Here is a 24,275-nt window from a genome sequence, read left to right on the forward strand (position 1 = left end):
CTGCTCCATCGAAAATGAAACCATTTCACTTTACTTACTCTACTGAGCCATCTTTCACATCTTAGCAAAAGCTTTTTATCACCCGAGAACCCTTTCTGGCCTACTCCCAGGCACTTTGGCATGCTGTGTTCTAAGCTCCCAACATTTTCGTGTTAGATTGTAACTCTTCATTACTGGTCTTTGCCATAGGTGGTGAGCCCTGAAGTAAAGCATCTTTGGGTCTGAGGATAGTTGGTACTTAGTAAACAGGTTTTCGTAATTACAACAGCATTAAACTGTTCATGGTTTAAGCCCCGGTATGTCTTCAGCATAAAGTCTTAGTGTCTTAAGACACCAAGACAGTCGGGGGTGGGACAGGTCATGAGCTTGAATGCAAAAGTGGGTCTATTCCAAGGCACGCTTATTGGCTACGTTTGTTTACAGCCCCAGGACACCCACAGGCATGATATAATTTGTATGCACTTAGCAGTTAACAGGAATATACCTGTGCCCCCAAAATTCCACATCTGTCAAGGTTTCGGATTGCATGGCTGGCTCTTCTGTTGAATTCTTCTAGTCTTCCACATTTAGTCTAAGACATTTTGAAAAATTCACTTGCAGTTTGCATGGATAATTATTCCAGATGACGCCAACAAAATGAGGCACAATTCTTTCATCAGGGTTTTCCAGGGGAGCACCACCAACTGAATAAACAATTATTCCAAAAGCTTACAGCTTGTAACACAACTTTTATTAGAAAAGTTATACATAACATAGCATCAACTATTTTCAGGAACAATATTAAAACCCAATAAGCAACAAAAACCAGACTAACAAAATGTGTATAACAAGGAACTAATGACTTTTCTATAATCAAACATTCAATTATCTACAATGTCTTTTTACAAAGGGAGAAAAATGGTTTACAGGCACATTATATTGAAAATAAAGCTGCAATAGCAATTTTATACAATTACCATTCTCAAGAAAATCAATCATCAAAACAGTAATTACGCGTTCACAAATTTAAAACATTTCACTTACTTTTAAATTACTGGATATACACTGAAGTCTGAGTTTCAAAAGTGATTTTTTTTTTCCCCACAAAAGTGCCAACACTTAAGCTAGAACTTTCAGTGTAATTTTGCCCTAAAAAGTTAAGACATTTTGATAATCACAATAGTCACATTATTTCTGGTGCTATCTGGTCTGTTAATAATAAAGCCTTTATTTGGATGTTTCTCTTCACTTAAATTATAGGAAACTGGATACAGGATTTCTGTTGCAAAGCTATTAAAGTTCCAAACACAGAGTGTGCAGCGTTGGAAAAAGAGGTCAGTAATAAAACTTATAATAAATATCAGAGAAGCCATTATTTTTACAGCATCGTCTGCCTAAAGGTTAAGTCAACCAGGTGTACGATTTCCCATCAGTCCTTGTAGTTGGCATAGCAATTTTTATTTCCATGATTCGGATACTCAAATATATCCAAACATCTTTTTAAAACTTTGATTTATAGCTCCTGGAAAGTTATAAATGTTTAAGTTCATTCTACTCTAAAAAAGTCTATTTCTGCTCATTTTAGAGCCTCACTAAAACAACAGATTTCAGGATAGTAAGGTTCATTAAAAAGATTCATGGAATGATTTATAAAATAGAACACTTCTAACCAAGTCCTATCATTTTGTAGCTGAGGGGATGAGTTACGACACAATTTCCCACACCCCCTTGGTCATGATGGAATTACACTTTAAAAACAGATCTCGAGGACAATCCCTGGGCGCCAGGCCTGAGTACAGAGGCCACCAAGAAGATTGCCAGTGTTACTGATGGGAAAAGACAATTTCCTTCTAAGACTCACACCATAATTCTTAAACTGTCAGGCGTTCTTCCTGACAAGTTTTCCTTTCCAATGGAGAACACAGATAAAAACCCTGACTTTTGACTGCTACTCAACATTATTCCATGCGCCAATATTGCACACATCTGTTCTGAACTGTTAAAATGATCTTCTGAGTCCTCGGGGTGCTTGTTTTCTCCATCAGAACACAGTCCACACAAGCAGTTTCCCTTAAAGATGAAACTGATAAAATTAAAATACTGGAAAAAATTAAAAAGGCAGAGACTTTGTACAGACAAAAATTGGGACTTTCTTAAAGGGTTTTGTGTGCCCTACACACGGGGGCAATTTGTGCACACTAGTGACATGAACACTAGCGACAGTGCTTCTGAGCTGCTCAAATAATGTGGAACCTGGGTCCAGGTGTTGCGATGATGTCACTGTACGGCTCTTCCTGTGTCAGCTCAATAGCTTGCTGCTTTTTAAGAACCAAGAAACTGTAGAACTTTGCTGCGGCCTGCTTTCTGTTCGTGTTTCGACATAACTCAAGCAAACTGATAGATTCAGCTCCAGTTTTAGCAAGAGCTCGCTGGAAAAAAAAAAAAAAAGAATTAAATGAAAGTAATTTGTATAATATGATGCCAGTTTTGGATATTGGAAAAAGTGTATTGTATATTCATTCTATTAGGGACTGGGAGTAGACTTCTTTGAATAGTAAGAATGATTCTCAGATTAATCAAGAAGGTTAAAAAGAAAGTATCACATGTCTAAAATCATAAATCCAAGAAATATTAAAATAACTCATTTCTTTGGATATCTAATTTGATACAATGATAAAATCTAGCACTTACAGTTCTTAAAATTTCAACTTAATCCAACTCTCCTTTGAACCTATTTTAGGAAACCTGTGCAACTTCCCCGGTGTGGCACATTCTCAAGATATCTCATCTCTCAGATACTTTAAGGCCCAAGGTAAGTGACATCTGACACTATAACAATTTGACAAATTTAAAGATTCAAACAGATTAAATTTGCTCAGCTGAAAATAAGACACAGGACCACAAAGGAGTGCCACACACCACCACCACAGTTCTGCTCTGCAGGATGAGCCACAGGCAAGTGCTCATCGGGATGCCTTCCAGGCTCATACTTCACCTAACAGTTTATGTATTAAAATAGTTTAAAATACGTAGTCCTGGAAAGTGTTTCACAAAGGTGGTTTTCTGGTTCTACAGCAGGTGACTGTTTCTGTGAAGGAGCGATCCTTCGAGTCTCTGCTAAAGACGCTAAGGGCACAGTGGCACACCTGAAGGCCATGAAGCATCTGCTGCGTCCTTTTGTTCCATCTTCTTTCTTCTTGATCTTGATCACCCCCCGAAGCATCTTCATCCTGAATGAAGATGACCCCGCACATATTAAAAAGCAAGCTGATAAAACGACTCTACTGCCAAATGAAATATTTCTCTATCTCCTGAAAGCTCTAATTTAATTTAAACTGTTTCATTTTGACTAACAGAAAATTATACTTGATGCTGCTGAAAAATCACTTAGATTTAGTATGAACTTTGAAGGCTGTCTTTCTTAAATTACAAAAGAAAGTCCTCAGTACCTGCAAGCAAACATTTGGCTGAATATATGATTCTGTACTGGTCTATAAAGATGTGGTCTATACAGCATGGTCCATGGACTATTGCTGGTTGGTTATTTGGCCCCTGTTAAGATAAGGAAGGAACTTATGCTGGGATATAAATCAACTATGCCACTAAACACACTATTTTATCTCAACTGAATATGTATGTATTATTTTTCTGAAGCATGATATTCTAGATGATTTATATTCAGGCAGATTCCTAATCTCATTGTGGAACAGTACCAAGAGCCCACAATTAGCAAAGATGAGTAAGTCATACTGGTCTATATGGTATTTCAAAAGAAACGGGCTATAACCCATAATATGTATTTACTTGAGCCGCCTAGCTCCCAGGCTATACTAGAAGCATACATTATATCCCAAAGAACCAGAAGTAAATGGCTTTACACATAAGAGGAAGCACAATGACTTTTAAATAGTGATTCAACACTAAGTCTGAGATAACGGCGCACTCTAGAACATGGGCTAGAGTAGCTCTGGGGCTAAATTTTGACTTTAAAACAATGTAGTGCTCATATTAAATTCTAAGCACTAACTGCCTATGAAATATATGGCTGATATAATGATAAATTACAAACACATGCTAATGAAAATGTGTCTAGTACAATCCATAACCTTTTGTTTTGGAGGAAATTTAAAAAGCTTCAACACTACTGGAGGACGCTTCAAGAAATGTCTAAATATAATATTTGACAACATTCAATTGAATATATTGTAAGTCTTATACAATACAAGAACCTCAAGACCTTAAATGGCACCTCTATACTTTAAAAAAAAGTCACTCCAGCCTTCACTCAATCTACTTTAGGAAAGTCACACCCCACTCTAATCTCATGAAAACAAAACCCACACGTGAAAGATGATCGACTAATACCTGATTTCCAGGCCACAAATAACAGTAGGAATTGACTACTGACCACAAGATAATAAAAGTGGCCACAAACCATTTAGAAGTCAAGCAAAAAAAAAAAAAAAGAAAGAAAGAAAAAAGAAAAATCAGTGAAGAGCAGTCCCATGTCCTTCAAAAGCCACTGAGTTTTATAGCACAGCATGAAATTTGATGTTCTTAATGATTCTAGATTACTAAACATTTGGTTAAATTTAGCTCATTTTTTCATTACTCCGAAGCTTAACATGAATGAACTTACTTCCAATAAGAAAAGTAAGAGCTGGTGGAAGTGTTGCTAAAAGTGGAATGGTAATCTACGCAGAGCGTTACTTTACCTCCTCCTCCTCATCATCTTCTTTTTCCTTCTCTTTCTCCTTCTCCTTCTCGGGTAGAAGATCTAACTCTGGAATCAACTGACAGATATTTGGAGGCTCTTCTGGGGGCAGCTCTACAGGAGGTATTTCCATCTGCTCTACCTGCTGAGGCTTAAAGCAATAAAAATAAGGCAATTTAAGATGCACATTTTAAGGGAAGCTTCTCTTAAATATGCATATACATAGTTGCTAAAGTTTTCAAAATGAAAAGAAATACTGCGGTCATATCTCCATACTTCCTCACAACCAAAAATTGACTATTCAGCGTGAGGCAAAAGTAGATTTAAAGTTGTCAGTATGAAACATGATACAATAATAACTAATAACTCAAGAATAAACTGTTTCACATACAACTGGAAACCTATGTTTGCTCCATTCTGTACCTCTTTTACTGAAATTGTAAAAATACAACATTAAAATATTGCAGTTTACCAAAGAAGTAAATCCATTATCTTATCCTAGAAGTGTGTTTACACTTAAAAGTCTATGTGAGAAATCTGCCAATAAGAAAAACTATAACCAGTAAAAACCCCCAAACTTTCTATAGTAGCACTTCAGAAAAAGCACAACAACTCACTGACTCCAGGGCCGTGCAGAAAAGCATTACCACTCATCAGCCTGGTCCTGCCACCGTTACTGCATACAACTGCCTTGACGCCACCACAGCCAAGCTCGGGCTCTAAATGAGAGCCTTGACGCTCTTACAGCAGCAAATAGGAATGAAGAGGCTATTTTGGGGGTCTATTTCTTTAATTTCCTTCCTCTCAGGCTTAAATATTAACAGTTGACAGCATTAAAAAAACAACCTTTAACAAACTAAACAAATGGCAAGGAACAACTAACCAGGAGAGGGGTACCTATCCCCACTCTTATTCCTGAGCTCAGAGGAACGTGCGCTTTTTGACAACTTACCACCAGAGGGCACAGGGTGTTCTGCCCATAACTCCTGATGGAGGCTGTACCAGGAGCCCACAGGTGGTTACCAAACAGCCTCCTTTTGCTCAGCTTCACTTATTCTGTAGACTTAAGGTTGAGAAGCCCTAAACTAGACCTTACTTCCCTTATACTTATTTTAGCTTTCTTATCCTTAGTGTACTTAACGGTAGCTACTCTGAATGAAATAGCCGGATGTTACTTTACATTTTTTCAGCAATTTGAGAAGTATACTCCGATTACTTACTAAGATAGCCTAAAACTATCCAAATCAAAACCAAAATGAGCTATCACCCTCAAAACTGTTGGAATGGCTATTATCAAAAAGACAAGAAATAAATGTTGGTCACAAGGTGAAAAAAAAGGAGCCCTTGTGCACTGCTGATGGAATGTACACTGGAACAGCTGCAACGGAAAACAGTATGGAGATAGGGAAGATTCCTCAAAAAAATCTAAAACAAAACTACCATGTGATCCACCAATTCCACTTACGAGTATATATCTGAGGGAAACTTACTACTTCAAAAAATATACACACCCTCATGTTCACGGCAACATTATACACTACTGCCAAGATATGGAAATGACCTAAATGCCTGTCAATGAATAAAGAGCAGAGATACATATACAACGGAATATTCATCAGCCATAAGAAGGAAATCATGGCATTTGCAACATCCTGGATGAACTCTGAGGCATTATGCTATGTGCAATACGTCAGGCAAAGAAAGACAAGCACTCTATTACACTGTTTATATGTAGACTCTAAAAACTGAAGACAATGGTGGTCATTGGGGGCTGGGAAATGGGGAGATGCTGGTCAGAGTATAACTTCTAGTTATAAGATGAGGTTCTGAGGATTTAATACAGAGTACTGTGATTACAGTTAATACTGTAGTGATGTCCTTGTTGCTGAGAGAGTAGATATTAAAAGTTCTCATCACAAAAAATATTTTAACTATGTGAGGTAATGAATGTTAACTACACTTATTGTAGTCAATTCACAATATACACATCTATCAAAATCATTATGCTTTTCACCTTAAACACAATGCTATGTTAATTATTTCTCAATAAAACAGGAGAATGCTCGATCTTGCTCATAAAGAAATTAAGACTGAACAAAACAAAGTGGTCAGACACCTAGAACTAGTTAAGTAACAGTCTGGCCCCACTCAGCCTGAAATGCACAAGAATCTACTCACTTATTTCACCCTGGACTAACATTTGAGAAAGAAAAATAAACCAGAACCAAGTTCATGGTCGATGTCACCTTGGCGAAGGATGCTCACTTTAGGCTACTCCGAAGCATAACTATCCAAGGACAGTCAGAAAGGCTAAAAATTCCTAGAGCATCTTCTCTCACTTAAGGCACATTGTGCTTATATCCTCTGCTGCATTCTTCTTCTTTGGACCCAATCCTTTGCGTTTTCTGCCTAAACCAAGATACTTTAAAAAATCCTCCTTAAGTAACATTTGCTAGTTCTAGGGACTTAAAATCATCTTCTGAATAACTCCAAACATTGTGAGGGAGAGACAGGCTTACTTACAGGGATCACAGGCTCTGGGTCGATCTGTCCTGCTTTCCGCTTAACTCCCTGAGGCGGTGGTGGGGGCATGGCCGACTCATCCAAGTTTGTTCTGCTGGTCTCCATCACTGATTCCTGCAGGCGGCTCGCCTCTTCCAAAATGGGCTCATCTGCAATCAGCCATATGAAGAGGCTTAGGTCATTCAGTCTTGGACCGTATTTTAGAACCATTTACTTTTTAATACTAATAATACACTAAGACACAGGTACTTTCTCTAATGAAAATGGTCGAGTAAAATTCTACTTCCACAAAGATTACTCAATTTATAACAACACAGTTAAAGGTGGGAAAGGGCCTTCAGAGAGCAAGTCCCACCTTCAGTCCAATGTAGGACCATCCTTTAGCAGACTATCACGCAGCCAGTCATGAAAACAGAAAGCTTCAAATCTAACAAGGCAACCACACAATATAATAGAGCATATATTTCCCTGTCCAAAATCTTTAATCTACTCCCTTGTTCCTGGTTTCATTTACTTTGGTAATAGGTAAATTTTAAGCCAAATGTTCACGTAAACTTCATCAGGGAACTATTCCAATAGGACAGACCGATAACATCACGCTGCTGATGTTGCTGTTGCTGGTCTTCTCTGGGAACCTCTGGATTTTCAAATTCTTTGAGGAATTCATCCAAATTATCAGCCTCTCCTCCTTTCCTCCTTTTTCTAAGATCTTCTGGAACTAGAGGTGTAAGACAGCGTGTAAAGAGCTATAAAAAAAAATTAAGGAAAAAAACCTCAATTATAAAATAAATCACATTAACTGAAAACCCACCACTGACATTTCCATTTTCCGTTAAGTTTTAATACAGTTGTAATCAGTGTGTATATATATTCAGCATAATTTCCACTTAGTGTTATAACATTCACACTTCATTCCATCTTAAACTGATTTTAAATATAGGATTTCAGATTATAACTGCAATAATTTAAAAAAGTTGAAAATAAGTGAAATCTATTTGCTTGAAGTTTATTTTCATGTAGATACACTTGAAACTCAATCCAACTATAATTATATCAAATAGCTTTACACAGTGCTTTCATCACTTAATATATGGTAATCTTAACTATCATTTTAACATTTTAAATGACTGCATAATATTCCAGAGACTACGTGTATATATACATATACACACATATCTCATACTTGAACGATTTTTCAAGTTTCTTTTTAAAAATTTTAACTGTAAATAACAATGTACTGAACATCTTCACAGAAACAGCTTCCCATATTTTGAATTACCACTTCAGGAAAAATTCCTATAACAAGACCATTAAGTCAAAAAATGTAAGTATAAATCTTTCAAATGAATATATGACTGTGTTTTCAATAAACAGCAATTTTACCATAGTCTTGCTGCTTTTAAACACTTTACATTTTGAACACAGTGAAACAGAAAGTAAATTCAGTTGGTTCTACACACATTTCAACTCTAGAAAGAGTAAGCACCTAACAGCAAGCAACTGTGTCCTGCATCAGATGCCTCCGAACTGTGCTTTCGAATACTCAGGACTCTAACCTGAGCAGAGAGGGCCTAGTCTCATAAAGCCAGTATTCTTTATTGTGGGAAAAGTAGAACTACCACGTTTGGCCAGAAAGCAACATTGAAAGACTGCAGACTTTAAGCACAGTATATATTAAGGCAACAAAACTAACAATTTATTACAGAGGATGAGGAGAGAGAACTATTATTAAACATGTCAGTAGCTTTTTCGTAAAGGAAATGTTTATCCTCCATCTTTTATTAGCACCACACTCTAACCAGCTGAGCTAACCGGCCACGGCGGTAGGCTGTATGCTCCATCTTTTAGAAATGCAAGTGTCACTCACTTATGATCTTTCAGATCAAGTTATACTGTGATTTAAGCTATAGTGTGATTTAAGAAAGAAAGTTCCATAGAGTTAAAAATTAGTTGATCAAAAATTAGTCAAACAAAGGTTTTAAAAGTACTTTAAAAATGGTCGAAATGTATAGGAAATAAAGAATTCTACAAACTGTATTACCTTCAGTAGTCTATTATTCCACAAAGGCTGGGCAGGTAAGGAGAAGAGCTTTTCCACTCCCCCTGTCTCCTTCCACATCATCAATTTCTTGGTGGGGGGTGCCAGGTCCAAAGTGGTAACTATGTCGGAATAATCACTAAGTTGGGCTCTAATTGTCTTACTATCCAACTCTTTGACACTATCAACAATTAGCTTCCTCTTCCTCTTGGCTTTTGTTTCTTTGACTGAAATGATGAAAGAAAATAAGGTCATTTTCCTGAGAGGGCAGCATAAAACACACAGTGACCAGAGTGTCGTCATCCCCTGATTTTCTACAAAACCACCACAGAAGTTAAACCCCGTGAGGGGAGACTCTCTTAAATGAGGTTTCCCTAGCAACATGCAGAATACAGGCTGGCATTCAATAGGCGCTCAGTAAAAAGTTGCTGAATAAATAAATGAATACATATTTAGTACAAAATGAATAAAATAATTCAAAAGCCAATACATGTTGACCCACGTAACTTTATACTGTAAACTACACAGAACAAATCGCACTTGGGCTCATGATCTGGGTTGCCTTTTTAGTTGAATGAAAGTTAACTAAGGAACATTAACTTCATCTTGCTTACCTCCTCATTTTCTTATGTGCAATATGGCCAACCACGTATAGGGTTGTAAAATACTTTAGTAGATTGTTTGGCATAGATTGGGTCCTCCATAGATGTTTGCAATTACTATGATTTTTACTGGAAAAGTTACTATTCATATATGGCAGTTGTACAAGCAGCTTGATGAAGTGAATCAAGCCCAAATCCAGTCTGATGGACCTGGAACTCCATCACAGACATGTATATTTATTTCTAACTTTTATTTAAACTTTGCAAAGCAGGTAGCATTGTCTCAGTTTCTGAGGATGACAGAAAAGCTCATGATATTAACTACGTTCCCTAAGATTTCATCCTGTCATACATGTTATACACAAGTTTCTATATACAAATTATTTATGTGGTTCAAAATTCAAAAATGTTACAGAGTGACAGCGTTTGTCTAAACTGTCCTCGAGCTCCGGAAAATTCCCTTCCTTGAAAGTGCAAGTTCAAGTTCTTAAAACAGCTGGCAAAGCCTGACTATCCTATTTTAAACAGTGCAGTTTATCCTTTACCTGGAGTTCTCTGTAATATGTCACTAATACAGTACTTATTTTACTTACTCATATTCTCTTAATTAGTATATAAGTTCCATGGGGATAAAGACTTGTTCATTGCTTCATTTTTAGTTCCTCAACAGTCAGTTTATAAGCGCTCTTTATAAACCTGAAGCCCAAGTCACAAATAATTTCTAATGACCATATTCTAAGTAGAAAACCCAAGAGATTACTCCTATTCTATTTAAAAGTAACAACTATTGTATTTTGCTGTGTATACTCCGCACCCATGTTTTTGGCCCAAACTTCCAGGAAAAAAAAAATCTTTCATTTTAATTTAATTCAATTATTTACATTTAGAAACAAAGCCAATCATCGTATTCCAAGGTATTATTTTGCATATGGATACTGTTATGCTTTCTAGAGTTATACTTTTGATGCATAAGGATAAATAAAAGGAAAACATTTATAGATACAGAATTAATACTATCCATGTATAATACCCATCCTTATTTTTCCCTCAATTTGGGCAAAAAGTGTGCATTATATGTGACAAAATATGGTATATCTTGAAATATATTGTAATTGTAAATTACAATTTACAATTGTAAATAAATATATTTTAATTGACTTCACGCATTCTGTCCTATGATACCCATATACCATTTAGAAATTTTAAAGTTTCACATCCAAATTACACATCTCAAATCGCCTCTTTACCAGAAACAGCACCCCCAATGAAATGTTTTGTTACGTTTGTTAATAAGCATCAAAGGAAACAGACTTCTGCTTTTAGAACCTTTGATAGTTCCAGTTTTTTTAAGTACTTTCAGATTTTCCTAGATTGTAGCCCAACTATATAGAACTCTGGAAGACAAATGACTGTTTTACTGTAAAATGCCCTCCAATATTTCCTAATTGTTACACACGTGACCTGATAGCATTTTGGGAATCCCGAAAGACTAAGGTACATATTAGTAGAAAACTTGTTCTATACATTTTATACCAACTTGTACAAATACTCTCTAAGATACTTAAATTATAGTTGAATTAAATAAAGAATCCATAATTGATGGCTGTGACAAAGGAGAAAGAAGAAAATAGTGATCTAAAAGGAGGGCAGCCGTTTACTGGACCAGACCCAGAACGAGGACCTTCCAAGTCAAAGGCATGCTTACCAGTGATGTCGATAGGTTCCAAAGCAAAGGCTTCTTCCTCATTCGGAACAAGTGTCGTCTGATCAGTCATAGTTGGCATTGGTTCAACAGGATCCACTGAATCGGGACTGTCAGGCCCACCCACTATAAAACAGAGACTCGGTCACAAAAGGCTTGGGTATTTAGCATATATTCTACAAACTGGAAAAAATCCCTGAGAAACTGAAAAAGATCCACTGGTGCCAAGAGAAATTGTTTAATTCTGAGGAAGCCCCTCCAGAGTTGGACCCTATTGGCCAAAAAGGGGGAGGGGCAAAGGGTTAAACACCTAAGAGACTCAGAACTAGTGATCAATCATAAGCACTGTTTTAAATAAGATTTACAGTTCATTAAAAGCTGGAACTTTAAGTATGTGGTCTTCTACATTAAACATCTCTGTGAACACCACACAATCATACACAATTCACTAAACATGAAATGCTTACTTGATACATTATCATCCTCATCCATATCATCATGTGCAGGCTGTTCTGGCAACATGACCCCTGTCTCAGACAGGGCGGGAGGGTCATCGAAGATACCGCCATCATTATTACTAATAAGTTTGTCGTCTGAAATAGCAAATATAATTTAGTCAGACTTTATAAAAGAAATGCTAAAAGAATAATATCCAATTACTGGGAAAATAAAATTATGTTAAAATGGATTAAATTTTAAAATTTAAATCTGCAATTTGCATCTGTTTCTCTTCAAGGCAGTGTACAAAAGTGTAAAACACTTAGTATGTAAAAATATTTCTCATTCCTATTTATATTTACTAGTTCATATCTCTACTTAAAACATAATTTTAGTTACCACAGATATCAAACAGAAATATAGCTGTTTTAAGAACTAGTAAAATTTATAACCCTGAGAACTTTCGCTGCACAAATATATACCTAGAGACTTACTCAAGACACAGAATTAGCAGCTGATGTAACAGCTGAGTAAAGAAATCCTTAGAATAACCACCTTGTTGTGACCTACCTAATATGCCACCATCATTTCCTTCTCCGAAATTGTCATCCTTATATTGGTCTTCATATTCTAAATGGTTAATTTTCTCATTCAGATTGCTGGTGCTCTGTTCAGGCTCCAGCAGCAGGTTAGAAGCACTAGTGCTGACCAACATGTCATCGTCCTCGAAAGCGCTTCCTTCTCTCATTATCTCACGATCATCCATCCCAAAGTCACCTGGACAAATTTTAGTTATCAGTTAAAAAAAGTTAGAAACATCACTGTTACAAAAAAAAAAAAAAAAAAAAAAAAAAAAAAGTGTATGATTTATTATAATTATGATGTTACATTTGCTTACTAAATTCTTGCTTTTTTTTGGAACGTTAAAACATCTAGTTTAACCTTTAAATCCTTAGCATCTATAATTGACAAACACATTCTGGAGCATGACTAGCACACTCAAAGGTCAGGCCCACATTTAGGTTTTCCTACATAAGTTAAGGAACTCTGAATACATATTCCTGTTAAGTTGTGTTAACATTTACAGACTTAAACTTTCTTGTAACAGGTTTTCATCAAGCAAAGAATTTGGCTTGCTATCAGTTTTGAGCACTATTCCAAAGAATAGGTACACAATGCAACTGTTCCAAAATAAACAGTGTAAAAGTACACATTACTTAAATGAAAAATTGAGACCTTTCACATAATATACGGTTTCTATCACTGTGTGTGGGAAGCAGGAGGAAGCAAATAATGCAAATAGTAAAGTTTGGTACATAAATGAAAATGACGCTAAATATACTGGTAGGAAGGCAAATTCTTTTCCTGATGAAAATATGTGAGATGAAATTTTAAGTCATTCTGTCATTGTGAATGTAAAATGTGCCTGTTTTTCTTTTTCAAATTGCTAGCAGCGCCAAACGTAAGAATTATAACACTATTACTAGTGGCTAGTGATTTGTTTCTCTTATTACCAAAATCATTCTCTTGTAGAATACTGATGTTCCCAACTTCTTCTCTCATCGTTATCTCTTCCACCCTACTCTGGTTCAGGCTGAACTGCTGGGCCACATCGATGTCACTGTAAAAAAATTTCAAAACCATTTTAGTCAGATCTTACAATATATTTATAAGGTAAAAAAAAGACCCAACCAAACCCAATTCTCTCTGTAAGAAAAGGCATACACATAACCTATCAAGATTTAGAATCCTCAGTATTTAATACTAAATAAATGCAGTCCAAAAACCTGAATGATTTGAAAGTTTAATTTGTAGTAAAAGGTAAAGCCATCAGTGACCAGCAAGCAAAATATAATATGCTGAACTCACTACATAAATCAACATGTTATAGAGAAGAAACTTAGAAATACATGAAATAGACAGGCATGGGTTTTATTCAGGTCCCTGCAACTTACAAGCTTTGTGAGCTCTGAAGTCACCGGGCCTTTCCAAGAGCATCTTCCTCTAACAAATAACCTTTCATATTATTTTAAAGAGACATAGTAACCAAGTGTAATATGCAGACTTTGTACAGACTTTAACTCCAGAAAACTAAAAGGGGAAAAAAAAGGGCCCTGTGTGTCAACTGGGATATTTGAATGTCAATTGCTTATATATTAAGGAGTTTAATTCTTCTGAAAGTGTGATGTTATGATGGATATGTTTTAAAAACTCCTTACCTCCAAACAGATACATACTGAAGTAGTCACAGATAATTTAAGATATGTGTTATTTGCTTTGAAATAATCCAGTGGGGACTGGAAGGTGAGTTGGGGAAATACATAGGAAATAAAAACCAGTAATATATTGATAATTAAAGAAGCTGGATGATTAATACATGGGATTCATAATACCAATCCCTCTACAATTATCTGTTAAAAGATTTCCATGATAAAAAATAAAAAGAACAAGTAATAGAGGTATAAAAGAGTAAACAAACAGTAAAGCAGCTAGGTAATTAACATACACAGAAAAATCAAAATAAAGCAAATTTAATTAGGAGTCATAGATCATTTTAAAAGGCAGAGAAATTCTTCAAAAGATAAATGGGACTTGGTACAGGGGGTTTCTTGGTTGTCACAGTGCTAATCGATCACTTGGAAAGTTACAGCCACATTCTCTGCCATGGCAATGATGGCTGGAGTTTGAGGACGTGAGGAAGGAAACAATCCACAGACAGTACTCTGCTATAATGGCTGTTTCTGTATGATCATCTCCTTCTAAATGTGCGTTGTAACAATACCCTTTCATGCTCTTCATACAAAGTTATCTCATATGCTTATTAAAAATACAAAAATTGTGGCTGAGTATAGCTTGGTCAAAAACCAACCAACCAACCAACCAACCAACCACCCACCACCACCCCCCCGCCCCTAAACCTAGTGGATGATTTTAATATATTCCCCTGGAGAAAAATCATAATGCAATAGTTCAAATTTACTGATATCATTATGTAAAGTACACACTTGGACAACTTTCAGTTTACATAAGCTTTGGCCTCAACACACAAGAATTCTCATCTTGGTTGTCCTAAAGTTGATTATCTTCTACACTATTATCCTATAGAAGAAGCTCTTTTAGGTTATATTTGGAATTACATATACTTTTATTGAGGCTCCACTATCCTAAATGAAAGAATATGTATTTTAGCTAAATGTTGACTCAATGTTAAAACATTCCAAGGAAAATTGTACACTTAGAAGTCAATAATATGTTTTCCTGCAGACCAAGTCAACAATTTAAAAACAAAGCATACTCTAAGTCAGGCAGTGGCTGATCAAAGTCATGAAATTCTTCAGGCAAAGTGATGGCGTTGTAAGCAGCTTCTCGGTTCTCCTCAGGCAGATCGACAACACCTGGAAAGACACGGGCAGCGTCACGGCCTGGCTACCTCACAGACAGCCAGGGCTCCAAGGAACAGAAAGGCAGTGCAATTTCCTAAGTTATATTCTAGAAGGTTGAGAATGTATGGAGAGTTCTTGAAACACAGGTACTTTTGTTTTTCTTAGTCATAAGCCACACTACTTACTTTACAAAAAATGTCAAAGTACTAATTATGCATGAAACTAATGCGTCTTTAAAAAACATATCAACAAAGTTTTTAAAATAAGCATGAAATTTATGAGGAAGAAAAGGAACGACTTCTAACTAGTGCCCCAAAAGTTAGGAGGAGTCGGTTTTTGAGGAAAGTGAGACTACAAGATTTTAATTTTCTTTATATTTTCCAAGCTGTCTATAATAAACATGTATTGCTTTAGAAGACAAAAATATACAAAAAAGCATGTTACTTAAACAAAATGCACTTGGTAACTATGTGTTTGAAATCAATTATCACAGCCTTTGCCTATATATTTTATCTTTTAAATAAAATCTCATATCTAAAAAATTTCACTATTCATACAGTAAAGTACTAGAATATAACCTTAATAGAATCTACTGTACAAGCATCTCTCCTACACATTCAATTACTTTAATTAGAATAAAGTTTAAAAAAATTACAGAATAATACATGAATTCAGATAAATACCCTAGTAATTATGCAGATAGAAGTTTGGTTGTTAGAGTCCAGTTTTAGAATTAATCATTACCTAAAACAAAACAACAAAAAACTACAGAGGACATTTAATGAACATTCTCAACAACTTAAAAGTGAATTTGATTTTAAGGACACACTGTACACTAAAATGATTTGGGAAAAATTAAAATCCTGTGATTTTCTTTTCTGAACTACATTTTTGAAAAATCATATAATAATTGGTTTTTAACAGTTTAACCTCTGATGACTGAGCTCTACATATGTTGCTGCAAAAGGGTCAAAATAAAAAGGCAGCGCCAAAGAACCAAGAGGGGGTGACTGCCACAACCACGCAGGCAGAGCAGAAGCGGGTTTCCTCCCCTGAACACTGCCTCTCCTGGCCCTGCCCTACTTTTGAGGGGTCCTTGAGGGGAGCAATCAAAATAAAACAAGATATGCTGATCTAGAATATTTTTTTTTAGCAGTTTTTCACATCAAACATGAGAAACTCCAAAATGGAAAATAATAAAAAGGTCAGTAATACCTGGCCGAAAGGCCATCTTTATCTTAATGAATGCTTCATTACAGTCTGCAAGGAGGTATTTGGCTTTTCTGTGGTAGATTCGAACTACTCCCAGCAAGAGGTGCCCTGATGTTCGGAGTGCCATCTTCACCTGTGAATAAAACATTAATATCAATCTAATTTAAAAAGGTAATTTTCTCATTTTATGGGTAATCATACCTCAAAGCTTGTCTTTGTTCAATTTATAGGCAATTTTTACTTTTTCTCTTCATACATTTTACCATTTAAAGTCACTTCAATCACCTATATTTCATTTCTCACTGCCATTACCTGTAAATTCCCCAAGTACCCCCAAGGACAGACTGGCAGTAATTCATGAATTTACCGCAGATGTGACAGGAGCTATAAAGCAGGCACTAAGGCCTTCCGTAGATTTAGCACACTAGGGAGTGTGTGGAACTTTTAGCCGCCAATCCAAAGCCATTGCTCCTTGCTGGCTACCTGCACTGATTTTGTTTGGGAACCAAATGCCCCCAGCCTTGAAGGATGACTGTTTCAGTTCCCTCTGCTAATGTTTATTCTTGAGTGAGTATGTCACCCAGCTCAGGCAGAGAGAAATAACTGTAAAGTATGAGGTCTGTCCGGAAAAAGTCCAGCCATTGTTAATGTAACAAGAATGGTCTTTGAAAAATCAATGAAACCTGGCAGCCAAGGAGAGTGAACTGGAATGAGCATGGGTGAACAATAATGATTTCCCTGTACTAGTCAGTGGGCATGTAGATGCCACTGAGTGAGCAGGTGCACTGTGTGGCTGGTGTATTCAAAATGACTGAGTAGAGCAATGAATCTCTATCAAATTTTGCATTAAGCTTGAACATTCCTCTGCGGAAACTATTTGGATGATTCAGAAGGTCGCAGCTATGGGCAGCTGGTGACTGGCAGCTTCATCATGGCAACGCACCAGCACACGCGTCACATCTTATGCAGAGTTTTTTGGGGAAACATCAAATTGCCAGGTGACCAGCCCCTTGATAGCCCAGATTTGGTGCCCTGCGACTTCTGGCTTTTCTCAAAACTAAAATCACCTACAAAAGGGAAGAGATTTCAGACTATTGATGAGATTCAGGAAAACACAGGGGGCAGCTGATGGCGACTGGAAGAACTGTGTGAGGTCCCAAGGTGCCTACTTTGAAGTGGACAGAGGTGTCATTGTCCTATATACGTTTTTTGTATCTTTTTCCATAAATGTCTCTATTTTTCATATTACATGGCTGGATACCTCCTGGACAGACCTTCTATGTCAGAGAGTTTCTAAGAAAGATTTTCGCATGAAAGAAGAAGGCCCCTGCCCTGGCCAGTGTAGCTCAGTTGGCTGGAGCATCATCATCCCATAACCAAAGGGTAGAGGATTTGATCCCTGCTCGGGGAGTGTATAAGAAGGCAACCAATTGGTATTTCTCTCACATTGATGCTTCTCTCTTTGCTTTCCTCTCTAAAGCAATGAGACATTGTCCTTGAGTGTGGTTTAAAAAAAAAAAAAAAAAAGGAATGTTCTTCTCCTTCTTCCTTCCTGCGTTGTGAGTTAGGTGGGGCCTGGAACTGCTTGCCATCACCAATGAGGCTGTAAGTCTGAGGACAAGAAGCCAGAATCCTTGTCATCATAATGACATCATTACTGTTCAAGCCCCCTTTCACTGAGGTTTTTAGTGCCTGACTGAAAAGCATACCGATAAAGATAAAGAATGGTACCCATGGTTTTTTCTGTGGGAGATTCAATGTTAAAACATTCCACAGCCTGTATTTTCCTCAGGGCAGATCCTGATCATTGTTTCTATGGGATGAAAAGCAGTATTTGGGAAAAGAATGACAGAAGTAAACACCCAAGGTAAACAGAAGGATTCAAAATTCCTCTGGCTGTAATAAAGAAAATTTTTTGAGGGAATAAGACAACACGAACTCAAACTTTCCCACACTGTTTTCTAAACCATACCATAAAACTTAGTAAATTCCAAGTTAGCAAAGAATGTTATCAAACATTTGCTTAAATTATAATTAGGAAATTATGTTACTTATAAAACAATGTTATTTTTAAGTTACATGTAAATGCTCTATAGTATCTAGAATTCTCTTTATGATGACTACTAGGCTCTCTATTTATGGCCACTTGACACGACTTACAGCATAAATTATGAAGTTTACTGCTATAAACTCTTAGGTGTCTAAAATTATAGTAAATGCGATGAATTCTAGGACTTATCGTTCCCAATGGCAAATAAGTATCTTTTATAGTGTGGTCTTAGGAAATTTAACATTAGTATTGATTGCACCTTCACCTATTATCTTACCCAGAATTAACAACCTTTACAAATGGTGTTTGGGTAAAGGCTTTCTTTCTGCATGTTTGGTTCAGAGTGTAGCTGTTGGCACATGCTAAGAGGACAGGTATAATAAAGAACACAGTCTACATACCCAAGGAAAGCTCTGTGGAGGTTGCCAGTGGTTGCTCAACCACAGAGAAGGGAAAGAGAGGGCATGCAGTTGCAACTGAGCCATATGTCTGTATGTCTGACACATGTCCTCAACAACCAAACCAACATTTCCAACTGCACACCAAGAGCAAACATTAGAAATTTTCAGGTGACTTTATCCTGTGGAAATATCTTTATACTTTATCACAATAAAGCAAAACTGATCAAATAAAAACCCATTTAGAAATGGTTCTTAGAGTAAGTTATTCTGTCTCTCACAATACACTCCTATAATCTTTTACATTATTCTTAAACCAAATGCATACTTTGCTTTGTGGCTGTTGGTGCATACCTCCGTGTACCAGATTGCCTCAGACTATTTGCTGTGTCACTAACAGAGTACAAAGTACTCTGAACATAATATGAAAAAATTCTTACCCTTTTAAGCCCAATTGCCCTCAGTATTTGCTATGGATGCCAGAGATTACCTACACATACCAATTTCAAGAAATGAGCTAAATTTCTCCTTTTCTATTAATCTGTCTCAGTAAGCATCCCTATTAAAAAAAGTAAAAATCATGTTCCCATACAATCTTGACTGGCAGTACAAACTAGTACGATCAGCTCAGAGCAAACTGTTAATGCATATCAGAAATCTAAAACGTATGTTTATCACCTGGCTCTTTAATTACATTCCAACACGCCAATGTTAAAGGAAGACTTATACATGTAAGCAAAAGATTTAGCCAGCAGTGCTTATTAAATGGTTTTCTGAAAACAGGAAAATAAATGCAACCTAGACAACCTAAAACCCTACCATGTAGAGAAATCTTTAATAGCATTTTGGTATAACTTTTAGGCTTTTATGTGTACCTGTACTTATTTTTCTTCTTTTTTGGGGGATGCATGCATAAAAATTGCATCATGTTGTTTTATGATGAGACTGTTTAGAAAAGGCTCTGTCTGTAACATTATCATAATTTTAATGGCTGTACTGCGTAAGACCAGAGGAATTAAAATTCAAAAAATTTAAAAAAAGATTATTAAAAAAGAAAACTGATAAAACTGATTAAAATAAATTCTACACAATCAAAACAATGAATTACAAGTATAATTCCTTATGTGAAATCCTAGGGGACAAACGTGTTTTGGAATTCAGAGCTTCTTAAATATGATAAAGGTAATGCAGTGTATCTGCCACATACTAAAACATTCTCGGGAACATCTAAAGGAGCCTCCCACAATCATACATGTTAGTATTTCTTCAGTGATTTTTACAAATATGCAATTGATATTAATTACATTTTGGTTAAACCTATTTGTTTTGTTGTTGTTGCACTCAAGTTCTATGGATAATAGACTACAACACTGTAATGCCACCATTAAAAATGACAATAGAGCTATGTACAGAGCTTTTCCTGAAAGCAATCTTGCTATAAAACATATTAATGCATTTGTGTTATAAAACACATTAATGCATTTGTGTTATAAAACACATTAATGCATTTGTGTTATAAAACACATTAAAGTATTTGTGTACATGCATAAAAAAGGAGAGAAATAATATGTGAAATACATGCACAAATGAAGGTCTTGCAGGCATCAAAATACTAAAGGTTTCTCCTGATGGTAGGACTACAGATCACTTATTTTCCTCTGTAAAGTGTTCATTTTAATAAATTTTTGAAATAAGTATTGCCTTAGTAATAAAATAGAAGAAATGTCTTTAAAACCAATACATTCTACTAGCAATAACTCTAAAACCAGCAACAATTCCACATACAGAAACTTTATCATTTATTCTAATGCAAAACACAAACTCTCACTTTCCCCATCTAAAACACACTTCCCAAATAACTTTTCTGAACAAGTCTCTGCAACGTCCACACTTGAATCCTCTGAGAACACTTCGTTCTTTTGGCAATAAGGAACTACTCTTATTTAACCCATTATGCCAGCATTGTCCAAAGAGTCAGTTGGGAGAGTAGCTCCCAATGCTGGTCCAGACAGCTGTGATTTGAAATGTTTTCACAACAGGACAATCAGTACATATAGGAATAAATACAAGGTCCAGGAAAAGACCTTTAGAACACAGATGTTAGGTATATAAAATATTTCCATAAAATATATAAGGACTTCCCTTATTTTGAGATTACTGTCGGTATATTTTTGAAGTCAACAGGTCTGTTCTTCAATGAAGCGTCAATGATGAATTGGGCCGGTGTATTTTAAAGGTCCTTTCTTGGCAACACAAAAGCCCCATATTACTCTTAAGTTATATTTGTGAAATGCAAGGGTGAAAACCACTGCTTCAGAACAGTTTTAGAGGAGGTCACTAAAAGCTTCTCTAGGAACAGAACAGTAAACAAAGCCGGTAAGGACATTCATGATGCTTCCATTCTAGTGGGAGACAGATAGGAATTTAAAAATTAGGGGAAGAGCACAGCAAGTCAAAAGTTCTGAAATGAGGGAAATGCATGGCATCTTCAGGCAGCAGCAAGCGGCCCTGTAAGCTTAAGCGGAGCTAGTGGTCCAGAGACTATCTGCTAGAAGGATAACATAGATCTGCCCCCTGCAACCTTCTCTAATTTATGGGTCCTTATTTCAAATATTTTATAAATTCATAAATGAGGAACACCCACACATATTTTAATATAAAAATATCTATAAAGCCAAACAGAAAATATTTGGGTACTGCCTGACCTCATGCTTATGTACCCTTGAAACAGGCAAATAAAAGTATCTGTGAGAGGAGAACATCAAACTGGAATTCCAGGTGATTTATGGATTCTCTTTGCCTTCAATGTACGTAGATACCTACCTAAAAATCTGTTTCATAGAGTTCTATTTTACATACTAATACACAATCGACAAAATCAGTAAAAACGCACCTTTGGTGAGATGATGCTCTCCACGCTGCTCTCTAGATTACACTCAAACACATGGGCTTTGGTTAGCTTCTTATCCCAGTGGGCCGCTAGCCAAATCTTGGCCAGAGGCCCTCTTTTACTGAGGACAAAATGTGCGTAGAACATTGTTCTGGTTGACTATGAAACAGGAGGAAACCTGAAAAGAAAAAAAGTTAATATAAATACTGTATGAGAACTGAAATATTTATCTTGACATAAGAAATCTGAAAATAAGTTTCCTATCCCTTTTAGTATGAGAACTTTAAAAGGACTGAATTTAGTATGCATTCAAAAAAATAGTACCTATTGCTTTAATTTTGAGAGAGCAAGAAAAAGACCCCCACATATTAAAAGCTGAGGGGAAAGGGACAAAAGATCAAATTATGTTCACGCCCTACTCTCATCTTAAAATAAAAGTGCTATTTTTTTAAAAGTAAAAATCATCACTGGAAAACTCTTAATTTTGAAAGTTCCATCAAGTGTTAATTCCAATCCTATCCTGATTACTGTGGAAATAGTCTGCTTCTGACCAAAAGCTACAAAACATATTCTTCATGGCAAGAAAAGAATGTCCAAGAAGAAAAACATTCAGGCACAACTATTAATTTGTGGAAATTTCCATTTTTGGAACCCCATTAAGAACTGAGATTCTCAGCTTTATACAATAACTAGTATCTCAGGATGAGCACTGTGCTAAGTAAGCATTTTATATATCACCAAGCAAAAGACAAGTAGGTAGGTTGGCCCCATCGTCAGTTTAGAAAAGATGAGGTTTAAAAAGGTAAAGTATTATATATAGTTTTCTCAACCCAAGAACTTGAAAAGCACTTGCCTATTTATTTTAAAACTAAATTCAGGACAATGATACAGTATATAACACTTATCTTACGACTAAAATGGTCTTTGTAGAAATACAAGTGTGTTATTCACATTTCATTTCTTCCAGCAAGCCAAGGTCTTAATGCGAAAGAAAAAAATGCAGCCTGAAAATTCCAGCTGAGAGGGTATATTAACTGTGTAAATCGATTTTACCCTTATATTATTTTTCTCTTTTTCATAGAAGATTTTAAAGTCTATTTGCCAAATGAATTTCTACCTTTTTCTAAAATGTCCCTGAATAGAGTAAGATACTAAATGATGCTTTTACAGAAATAAACTCAAGCACACTAACAACACATAAAAAGTACTTCAAAACCAAGACACTGACATTGATACAACGTGTGCAATAGTTCTTTGCTACTTTTTCACATGTGTAGATGTGTGTAACCATCATCCAAGCAAGTAAGATACGGAGCGATTTCATCATCACAAAGATCCCATCCTCTCTGTCCCAGCCACACCCATTCCTGAGCCCTGACAACCGCCACTCTCATCTTCATCTCTGTAGTTTTGAGAATGTTGCAGAAATTGAGTTGTACAGCTTGTGATTTTTTGGAATGGCTCTTTGGACTCCGCATAATGCTCTTGAGAGCCACCCGAATTGTGGCATCCATCAATAGCATATTCTTTCTTACTGGGTAGCATTCCATGGGTTGGATATACCACAATTTACCTCTTGAAGGACATTTGGTTATTTCCAATATTTGGCTATGGCAAATAAAACTGCTATAAATATTTGTATATATAAACTCTCTGTGAGCCTAAGTTTTCAGTTCTCTGGGACAAATGTCCTGAAGTGTGGTTTCTGGACAGCATCATTAAATGTATTGTTTAGTTTTGAAAGAAAGTTCAACGCGATTCTTATGAAAATCCTGAGTTTTTTTTACTGCTATTAAGATTTTTTCTAAAATTTATATGAAAAGGCAAAAGAACTAGAATAACTAAAACTATTTTGAAAAAAATATACTGGGAAGAATTAATCTACCCAATTTCAAGACTAAGTATATAGCCACAGTAGTCAATATTCTGTGGGAGAAAGGCACAGAGCAATGGAATAGAACAGAGAGCCCAGAAATAGAGCCAAAAAAATAACTCCAATTGATTTTTCACAAAGATACAGAAGCAATACAAAGGAGGAAGAACAGTCTTTCAACAAATTGGGGAGAGTGATTGGGTATCATCTACAGGCAAAACAAACAAAAAAATCTGACCCAAACCTCAGGTACCATGTAAAAATTAATTTAAATCATAGACTTAAATGCAAAACTATAAAATGTTTAGGAAAAAGCCATAGGGAAAACCTGCAGTACCTAAAACTTTGTAAGAATTTTTAGACACGACCCAAAAATCATATCCCATTAAAAGAGGAAAAAAACCCCCAACTGATAAACTGGCCTTCATCAAATTAAAAATTTTTGGTCTACACAGGAGCCCACTGAGGATGCA

General features: G+C 36.1%; 1 protein-coding gene across 1 annotated transcript in view; it reads right to left on the reverse strand.

The window, feature by feature from the left end:
- Positions 1-729: 729 nt before the first annotated feature.
- The window catches only part of RAD21 (RAD21 cohesin complex component), a 28,918-nt gene continuing 5,372 nt past the window's right edge, over positions 730-24,275 (reverse strand). The window contains exons 2-14 of the mRNA XM_054590420.1: positions 21,933-22,107; positions 16,595-16,724; positions 15,292-15,391; positions 13,511-13,617; positions 12,567-12,773; positions 12,026-12,151; positions 11,562-11,684; positions 9,258-9,481; positions 7,803-7,962; positions 7,217-7,365; positions 4,695-4,844; positions 3,126-3,209; positions 730-2,408 (exon numbers count right to left, since the gene is read on the reverse strand). Coding sequence (XP_054446395.1) covers positions 2,217-2,408; positions 3,126-3,209; positions 4,695-4,844; positions 7,217-7,365; positions 7,803-7,962; positions 9,258-9,481; positions 11,562-11,684; positions 12,026-12,151; positions 12,567-12,773; positions 13,511-13,617; positions 15,292-15,391; positions 16,595-16,724; positions 21,933-22,076 — 1,896 coding nt within the window. The 5' untranslated portion in view covers positions 22,077-22,107 and the 3' untranslated portion in view covers positions 730-2,216. The remainder of the gene's footprint in view (positions 2,409-3,125; positions 3,210-4,694; positions 4,845-7,216; positions 7,366-7,802; positions 7,963-9,257; positions 9,482-11,561; positions 11,685-12,025; positions 12,152-12,566; positions 12,774-13,510; positions 13,618-15,291; positions 15,392-16,594; positions 16,725-21,932; positions 22,108-24,275) is intronic.

Source organism: Pteronotus mesoamericanus, unplaced genomic scaffold (genome assembly GCF_021234165.1).
Source record: "Pteronotus mesoamericanus isolate MK-2021 breed Mesoamerican mustached bat unplaced genomic scaffold, CSHL_Meso_final scaffold_174, whole genome shotgun sequence".
In the NCBI taxonomy this organism is placed as follows: Eukaryota; Metazoa; Chordata; class Mammalia; order Chiroptera; family Mormoopidae; genus Pteronotus; species Pteronotus mesoamericanus.